Source organism: Erigeron canadensis, chromosome 1, assembly GCF_010389155.1.
Source record: "Erigeron canadensis isolate Cc75 chromosome 1, C_canadensis_v1, whole genome shotgun sequence".
Lineage (NCBI taxonomy): Eukaryota > Viridiplantae > Streptophyta > Magnoliopsida > Asterales > Asteraceae > Erigeron > Erigeron canadensis.
Genome location: NC_057761.1, coordinates 4,155,306 through 4,165,572, shown reverse-complemented (window position 1 = coordinate 4,165,572; position 10,267 = coordinate 4,155,306). Strand labels below are relative to the sequence as shown.

General features: G+C 36.6%; 1 protein-coding gene across 1 annotated transcript; it reads left to right on the top strand.

The window, feature by feature from the left end:
- The first annotated feature begins 442 nt into the window (after positions 1 to 442).
- On the top strand, positions 443 to 1,457 carry LOC122593355. Its single transcript, XM_043765783.1, has 2 exons — positions 443 to 708; positions 1,112 to 1,457. The coding sequence occupies exons 1-2, from the start codon at positions 443 to 445 to the stop codon at positions 1,455 to 1,457; spliced, it is 612 nt and encodes a 203-aa protein (XP_043621718.1).
- Positions 1,458 to 10,267: the final 8,810 nt, after the last annotated feature.

Genomic DNA, 10,267 nt, shown 5'->3' with positions numbered 1-10,267 from the left:
TGCTAATCTTAATGATTATCGACCCATCAATCTGATTGGGGTAATCAATAAAGTGGTGTCTAAGGTGCTTGCGAATAGGTTGAAGAAAGTGATAGGGTCACTTATTTCGGCCAACCAAACTACCTTTAATTATTGGTGGTAGACATATCATGGATGGACCTCTTATTCTGAACGAAATTTTCTCGTGGGCAAACAAGAAAAACAAGAAGATTTTTGCCTTCATAATCGATTTTTCCATGGCATACGGCAATGTGAATTGGAAGTTTCTTATGTTGATTTTGGGTGGGATAGGTTTTCCGGGGAAAAGGTGCAAGTGGATATACTGTATTCTTTCGTCTGCAAGATCTTCTATTCTTGTAAACGGATCCCCCACTTTTGAATTTCAGTGTTTTAAAGGAATGAGACAAGGGTATCCCATCGCCCCTTCCTGTTCCTTATTGTAATGGAAGCTTTGTCAGTGATGATCAAGAAGGTGATTTCTCATAAACGCATAAAAGGAATTGAGATCGGAAAAGACGGGCTGATTCTTTCTCAGCTCCTATACGCAGATGACTGCATGATATTGGGAGACTGGTTGATCAAGAATCTCAAAGCAGTGACAAGGGTGTTACGAGTTTTCAACTTATGTTCAGGACTAAAAATCCACCTTGGGAAATCCAATCTATACGGTATTGGGGTGAATCAAGAGGATTGTGTGAGATGGCGAAGGTGGTAGGCTGCTCTCCTAGAAACTTCCCATTCAAACACTTGGGAATTGGGATCGGCGCAAACATGAACAGAATTAACAACTGGAACTTTTTGATCGATATTTTTGAATCTCGTCTTTCTAGGTGGAAAGTGTCTTCTTTATCAATGGCTGGTCGAATAGTGTTGTTGAAATCAGTTTTGGAAAGCTTGCCTTGTTACTCCTTTTCGCTTTTCAAAGCACCGGGGAAGGTCATTGACTCATTGGAGGCCTTAATGCGTAAGTTTTAATGGGGAAGTAATGAAGCGGTCAGAAAGATACGTTGGGTCTCTTGGGAGCGGGTTGCATCTCCTAAAGAATTGGGAGGACTTGGTATTTGTAATCTTAAAGACTCTAATTTTTCCCTTTATCCATATGGATATGGAGGTACATAAATGAACCTGAAAGCTTAAGGAGAAAGGTCATCGATGCATTACACGGCTCTAAAAGAGGCTGGAATTTTGTACCAGCAAACAGATATCTTCCTGGTGTTTGGCACAACATTGTTAAATATATGGAAGCGGTGAAGGTAAACGGTTTGGGTATTCAAAATCTTCTTAAAGGTGAGGTGGGAAATGGTTACGAGATCAGATTCTGGCAAGATATGTGGGTCTCCACTAAGCCTCTCAAAGTTAAATTTCCGAAGCTTTTCACCTTGGAAAAGGATAAAAGAGTCAAGGTTTTGGATCGTTTTAATGCTGATACAGGAAAATTTGATAAGTTTGCTGGATGATATTTCAATGGGTGACCAAAAAGATAAATGGGAATGGCTGGGTGACAAAGACAAAGTCATGATGGTTTGTAGTGTCAAAAAGTTCCTTCTCGGCAACAAAGATTTCACCAACAGGTGCGTTTTTGAGTGGTGCAAATGGATTCCTAAAAAGTGCAATATTTTTATGTGGAGAACGGTTATGGATCGTATTCCAACGATGATGGCTCTAAAGGCTCGAAAGTGTTTTATCAATAACACGACTTATGTTTTCTGTGAGGGAGGGGAAGAATCGGTCACCCATCTTTTTTGTAAGTGTGAAGTGGCGGCGAGAGTGTGGCATGTTGTTAGCAATTGGTGCAACTCACCACCATTTTTCATTTTTGATGTCAAAGACCTCATGAGTTCCATGAACTGTGAGGGAAAAATGTAACCGAAAAGCAGATTTTTAAAGGTATCATCATAATCACTTGTTGGATCATGTGGAAGGCAAGGAACGAAGTTATTTTCTCCAATTCTAGTGTCTAGGTTGAGAAAATTATTGAAAACATCAAGTCTCTAGGTTTTTTGTGGTACAGGAGTAGAGGCAAACATGATAGTATAACTTGGAAAAATTGGTGTAATTTCAATTTCTTGTAACTTGTTGTAAATATTTGACCGCCGGCGATTTGCCGGGGTGAGTGTGAATATAATAGTTACCTTTAAAAAAAATGAGTGGGTAAATAATATTACTATAATTCAAGCTAGGCGGTCAAAGAATATTGGAAGTCCAGCATATCGGACAAACTATTCGTATTCATGGTACACTCCCTTTAGACAAGATATAGAACTTATTGTTGTACGGATTAAAATATGTATGATTCGCATATCTCTTGGATGAAGTTTCCTAGCTAGAAATTGTTTTGTCTAGTTGGTCATACCTAAAATATTTAGTTCTTAACGTACTTTGTATATCTTGTATAATTCGTATAAGGGAATTTGTTTAGTCGCAGAAGAAGTGGATGTCGATATATGATTCATCCTCAACGCTTATGGATATACCAAAGGGATATTTATGGATGTATAAGTGGTGAACAATGAACATGGGTAGATCTGCATTATATTGCGACCCACCAAATTCTAACATTCATGACAATAAACGCATACAGTAGTCCGTCATTAAATCCTTAGGTTTATTTTTAAACATACTAATTAGGTCTATTAATTTATCATTATCAAATATTAAGAACTTAATTTTATATTAGAAACCGCATCATTTTAGAAAATATATATACCGCGCGTGATTAGTTTAGTAAGGTTTGAGATTTTGGATGATAAAAGATTTATATAATAGAGACCGTAAAAACAATTAAAATAATTAAGTACAAAGGTAAACTTACTCCTGAGGTATTTTAATAGCTATGACTCAACAAGGTATTTTAACAATTATGACTCAACAAGGTATTTTAATAGCTTAACTATCACAATTATGAGTCAAAGATTATTTAAGGGGTATTCTAATTTAATTTTAATTACTAAATATATATGGGCCCCCAAAAATGAAGGCCTTGTGCGTTTACATACTTGCATCATTTGAGTATCGCCTTATAGCTTAGACTGAACAGAATAAAGCATTACCAAAGCGTTAAATTTCACTTTTCCCCCCGGGAACACCCCGGAAACGTCCGGAACAGTGCCCCGAGGGGCGTTTTTTGACAATAAAAACTTAAGGGGCGTGAGAAAATTGACGCCATTTTCTACTCTTCTTTTTGTGAAACCAAGAAATGCCTGAAGAAGGGAGCCTTGCTCCGTTCAGTCTTAGTGGCTAGAGGCGTCCATGAATGTTAGTACAAAGAAGACATGACCCATAGACCCATGTTAGGTACACTAGTAAGAGTTTTTGTAGCTCGAACCAAAAACAAAGTTATGAGCATTAACTTAAGCCTCATAAATGTGATCCTTTTGTTTAGTTACAAACTCTATTCGAAAACTGCCCTATATATGTAACTATGTGAGACACGTTAAAATTGTCATGCTAAAGCTTTTATAGAGAAAAGCTAAAAAACACTTTTATCCCAATGATAAAAAGGTTTTGAAATACTTTTTCAACAAAAGAAACCATTGTATTTCAATCAAATATAAATGGTGTTTATTTTCATATTCAATAAATAAGTCATCTTCTTCAATGAAAAAAAGCTTTTGAAAAACTTTTTTTTAACAAATAAAAGTTTTTGATCAAGTTACAATTGGAGACGCTCTTATTAACTATTAACCATCTATGACTTAAGTACGTCATCTACCAATATACTAAAACAGGATTGACAGTTCACGAATGCACAACTTATGTTATAATTAAGCTAGACAAGAAAGTAAATAAGGAGATAAGCAACTTATGAAGTGATACCTAATATTTATGTGTTTTGTTTTGGAATGCTGAACAGGATTATGTTTAATGGCAATAGCGCTTGTATTGTCACACATTATGGGGATCTTAGAGAAATCTAAGTCATAGTCAGCGAGTTGATTTTTCATCCAGAAGACTTGAGCAGCGAGTTGATTTTTCATCCAGAGGACTTGAGCGCAACAACTCGCTGCTGATACATACTCTACTTCAGCATTGGATATGGAAACTGTATGTTGTTTCTTACTAGACCAACTAGTCAGCCTTCCCCCCAACAGTTGACATCCACCACTGGTACTTTTCCTATCTAACATGCATCCAGCATAGTCAGAGTCAGAGTATGCAACTAAGTCAAAGTTTGAATCTTTGGGATACCAAAGAACTAAGGAGGAAGTCCCTTTGAGATATTTAAAAATTCGCTTGACAGCGAGTAAGTGAGACTCCCTTTGGGACGCTTGATATCTTGCACAAAGACAAGTAGCAAACATGATGTCAGGACGACTCGCTGTGAGATACATCAGCGAGCCAATCATCCCACGATAGTGAGTGGGGTTCACATGCTTTCCCTCTGGGTCAACATGGAGATTATTTGGAGGAGACATAGGAGTGGGCTTAGGAGTGATATTTGTCATATCAAACTTAGCCAGCATGTCCCTAATATATTTTTCTTGGTTTATAAAAATTCAATCAGAGAGTAGATGAAATTGTAAGCCAAGGAAGAAGGTTAGTTCACCCATCATACTCATTTCAAAGTGAGATGACATCAGTGAGCTAAACTTTTTGCAAAGTTTCTTGGTGGCATTTACATCCATTTCAGTGTGGTAGTCATTTTCTCCCTTAACAAAGTACCACTTTTACATCTCTTCAGGAGAGATTGTAGAGGAGGGAGGAATAGAAGTTTCTAGCTTAACACCATTGTTGAACGAGTTATCAAGTGAAGCAGCAGCATCAAAATTGCTACCAATCACTGCCTGAACTTGAGCAGGGACTTGTTCACTTAGACACTGATGATGAAACTTAGAAGCTTTTGACCATGAGGTCACAATCTTTTTCAGGTTAGAGACTTCAAGCTTGAGTTTTTCATTCTCAAGTTGGAGTTTTTATTAGCTCATGAGACTGAAGTTCTACATGAACATTCTTCAGTTTTAAGAGCTTTTCAGACTTTTCACTTAATTCTGTGCCAGCAGAGTTAAGTTTCGTTTGAAGTTCAGTGCGTAGAGTTTCTACAAACTGAAGATCACATGACAAAGACTCAATAACTTTGGTCTTGTCATCATCAGGGGAGGAGAGAAGAGAATGTACCTTTTTGACAGTGACATTTACCCACTGACTAGAGGAGACTTGATCTTTGGTCAGTGCATCACCATCAGCGAGTGCCATCAGGCACATGGTGTCAACATAATCTTCATCATCTGACTCATCCGAGTCAGCCTAATCATGCTCTTCAGCGACCAGTCCTTTTGCTGGTGTTTTGGCTTCCTCATTTTCAGCCATTTTAGCCTTCAGCTGATAATATTTGTTCCTCTACTCATCAGCAAACTTGGAGGAGTTAGATTTGGGAGCTGCTGGAGTGGGGATAGAAACCCTGCACTTTTTTTGGTAATGGTCTTTTCTGTCACACCTCCAGCATTCTTCCTGTGATTTATCAACAGGAGGCTTGTAAGGAGCAACCGACTTACGGTTCCAATTTCTGGAATATTTCTTTCCAGCAAGAAGAGCAAAGCTCAGAAACTCACTAAACATCTCTTGTTTTTCATCAGCATCAAGCTCATCAACAAGAGTTTGGAAAGGATTAGGAAGATTAGAAGTGTTGGCACCATCATTGAGATCGATGGGCTCAACAGAGATAAGAGCAACAGGATCAGAAATTGGATGGGAAGACATGCTGATAGAGGACGAGGAGCCAGCATGTCTCCTGGCATCAGTAGAGGCTCGAATGTTTTGAGCCAAAGCCCTCTCTTCAAATTGAAAAGTGCCAAAAAGTTCCTCAAGATCAAAATCCTGAATTTTCTTTGTGGTACGGAGGGTTTGTCTTAAGTTTTGCCACTTAAGAGGAAGAGAATTGATGTGTATTTTCTAGTCTTAAATTTATATCACGAAATACCTAGTAACTGTTTACTACACACTTGCGGGCAATGTACCCGTTCGTATGCAATATAGTGACTTGGTAAGTATGAGGTCGAACACAAGGACTTGTTAAGCAATTGTTAAATAAAGTGATTCAAGTAAAAAGGGGGGTTTTATGGCCGAATTGCCACTTTGCAAGAGTTAGTTGAAAAAGTAAGTAATCCCTTAGGATTAATCGCAAGAGAATATTTGGTTGTTGAATCTTAACAAAAATTTAAAAGGAACACCTACTTGGATCAGCTCAAATGCCAATCATTGAGTCTAAATATTACTTGCATTTGTTGAACGACTCAAAAGGTAGACAAGATAAACTCCCGTTATACTTAAAACTTTAACTGTTCAAAATATAATTATTGCTCCCGCACTTATTTTCTACTCTTAACAATTAAGCATTAAAAACCTGAGTTGATTTTTATGATTTAATCTTTAAAAGCTTTCTCCCGAATTGCTTATTCGCCTAATCAGATCCCTCTATGATAAGCGTTTACACACTCAAAATGGGTTTAATTGTTTAAAATTTTTATCGCTAGTTTCTCCCGAACTCCAACGACTTTAGGTTAATTATAGACCGATTAACCGTTTCATAAACCAATTGACAATGACATAGATTTCCCAAACTTCTAATTACAATTATCAATCAATTAATATAAAAGATAAAAACAATATTTAAACCCAAATAAATGTGGATCTACGATTAAACATATAAATCTTGTTCAACAATTGCGAGTAACATTTACATGACCCTATGACATGCTTACTACCCAAGCGGGTGAAAATAAGATTTAGCCACTCATAGTAACCAAGAAAACACAAATAATATTAAAAGAAATCATATTGTACCGATAATCTTGATGAATTCGAAAAGCAATAATGAATCCTTGAATAAAAATTGATATTCTTGAATAAATAGATGATAGGAAATCGACCTACAAGAGCTTCCTATTCGTTCTTTGCGTTTCTAGGGTTTTGAAGTGCTAAAAAGTGAATCCGTCTCGTCCATAAGAAATCAAAGATGTTATATATATGAAATCAGCGACTAACGGCCGTTAGGGAGGTGTAACGGCTGTTACACGGGTCAACTAGCAAATCTGTGCACTTTTGGTCCTTTTTTCTAACGCCCGTTAGAATTTTGTTGCACCGTTAGAATTTTGTTTCACCATCAGTCCTTCAGTGACTAACGGCCGTTAGTCTGACCCCTAATGGCAGTTAGCGAGAGCTTGTAATCCCACCTTCCTCTTAACGGCAGTTAAGGTTTGTTTAACGGGAGTTACGATCTGAAACTCATGAAATCTTCATTTTAACATCCTTTTTCGACATGTCTTCCACCTATAACTTCTACGAACATCGTCTCATCATTTCTTAAGTCATTTTTGCCATATTCTTCCATGAACTTGCTACAGACCTGAAACCACTCGTACATACCATAAAGCAACGAAGGAACATACAAATAACTAATAATTAAGCATAAAATGACCTAAAAACCATGTGGGAAATATATATAAAATACGACACATCAAATTCCCCCACACTTAAGCTTTGCTTGTCCTCAAGCAATTCCAAGATGAAAAACACTGAATAAATCCAAAAGTCTATGAGAGGAACAAATTTACAAGGCTAATAATTCCAAAACCGTACACCTATCATACTAAAATGAATCAATATATCTCACAAGTTTGGTGTTTTGGATGCTTTCAGCGTGTTAGCAATGTTATTAATCCAGAAGGGATGACACGTTAATTAGTCAAAACACATTCCACATATTAAAATTTTGCCAAGGATGTAGTTACATTGCTTAATTATATGTATAATTAGGTGAAAAAAGCAATTAACTACAAGGACAAGCAAGCAAAAGTTTCAAAATTCCTCTAAAAATACCCGACTCCTTCCTATTTACCATCCCCCCACACTTGAGTTGGACAATGCCCTCAATGTCCAATGAACTAAGGCAAACTATGGGAAATAGGGAAAAGTAAACAAAAAGGAAAATAAAGAACAAGAAAAACTTGTCGGGTATAAATGGTGTTCCATGCGTGAATGATGGCAACAAAATATGAGCGTTGAACTTACCGCCAGCATATGCATATGACAATCAACTTGCTATCACCATGAACACACAATTAAAAGACAACGGATATAAAATCGAGCCCTGCATTAGTCGATCCTAATTATTCAAACAAAATGAAAAGAAAAATAAAATAAAATACGAAACACGGGTTGCCTCCCGAGAAGCGCTTAATTTATTAACGAGTCGTTAGCTAGACTCTTACCCCAAAGAATTAACATGGTGGGGTTTCTGATGCCCCCACACTTAGAGTGTTGGGCGGTCTACCCTTAAACGGTGAAAAACAATTATCTTTCACCTTTTCAGAGATCCAATCATTCACATCACCTACACAAAAGTCTGGTGGCCTACACGAGTAGGGTGAAAAATTTGTAAACTTAACTTTTATCATGACCCATTCCTTCAAATCCACATTTTCAAAATCTCTACTCACATGATCTATCATATCTATTTTTATAACCGAGTTTTCTACCCATCGTTGTTTATTATACTCAAACAATATTAGGTTACCGCAAGATATAGTTAGCAACATTAGTATCATCATAAGAAACATCACATACCTTCCTAAGAAATGAGGAACAAATCTCCAATTCAACAACTTCAATCATTGGCTCATTGCTAATAAGTGGTAGTTCATTTGGTTCCGAATGAGTGAACTGATAATCATCTTTTTTAGAGTCAACTCCAATGAAAAGTAGTGGGCATGATTCTAGCTCTTCTGCCACTATCTTACTAACACCCTCTCCTGATACTATGAATTCTTCTTCCAGTTCTGCCATTATCACTTCACCAAAGTCAGATTGCGAAAAAGATACATGTGGTTCCTCCATTGCATCAATGTTCAGGATTTGAATGGAATCCTGTATCTCTGGATATTTTTGGCTTTCAGGAAGTTGAGTATGAGATTCATTTTCCAAAAGATCATAAGCATCCGTTGTTTCATTCTCTTCTGCAGTATCATACTCTTCTTGCCATATTGTTTCATTTCTGGGCTCATACACAAATTCGTTATAGTGAATGAATTCTTCTATAAAATCAAATACCTCGTCGGTATTCAACCCTACTATTCCCTCGTCTAGAATTTCGTATGATTTGTCATTTAGCCCACACAAATATATGTTAACAAGTTCACCAACAAAAATGTTGTTCGTGGTTAACTTATCAACTACGTATCTCATCCTCAACCATGCTTCATACCAAGTTTCATCGGGCAATTGCTTAAAGTTACGAATCTCATCCGGATATTCTGCCCCCAACTCATAGTCTTGATCTGCCATGGGGACGCTAATACTACAAAACAAAAACTATACACCCCGTAGAAAACACAAATGGAAAAGAAAAATTGGAAAACTAAATGTACTAAAACTAAATAAATAAATAAAAAATTAACACTAAATTACGCTAATCTAAGAAAGCAATTAACTTCCTCACAAGTGAGAAAGGATCGAATCACAAAATTGAACAACTACTTAAACTAAGTCCCTGGTAGCGGCGCCAAAAACTTGATGTGTATTTTCTAGTCTTAAATTTATATCACAAAATACCTAGTAACTGTCTACTACACACTTGCGGGCAGTGTACCCGTTCGTATGCTATATAGTGACTTGGTAAGTATGAGGTTGAACACAAGGACTTGTTAAGCAATTGTTAAATAAAGTGATTCAAGTAAAAAGGGGGGTTTTATGGCCGAATTGCCACTTTGCAAGAGTTAGTTGAAAAAGTCAGTAATTCCGTAGAATTAATCGCAAGAGAATATTTGGTTGTTGAATCTTAACAAAGATTTAAAAAGAACACCTACTTGGATCAGCTCACATGCCAATCATCGAGTCTAAATATTACTTGCATTTGTTGAACGACTCAAAAGGTAGACAAGATGAACTCCCGTTATACTTGAAACTTTAACTGTTCAAAATATAATTATTGCTCCCGCACTTAATTTCTACTCTTAACAGTTAAGCATTAAAAACCTGAGTTGATTTTTATGATTTAATCTTTAAAAGCTTTCTCCCGAATTGCTTATTCGCATAATCAGATCCCTTTATCATAAGCGTTTACACACTCAAAATGGGTTTAATTGTTTAAAATTTTTATCGCTAGTTTCTCCCGAACTCCAACGACTTTAGGTTAATTATAGACCGATTAACCGTTTCATAAACCAATTGACAATGACATAGATTTCTCCCAAACTTCTAATTAAAATTATCAATCAATTAATATAAAAGATAAAAACAATATTTAAACCCAAATAAATGTGGATCTACGATT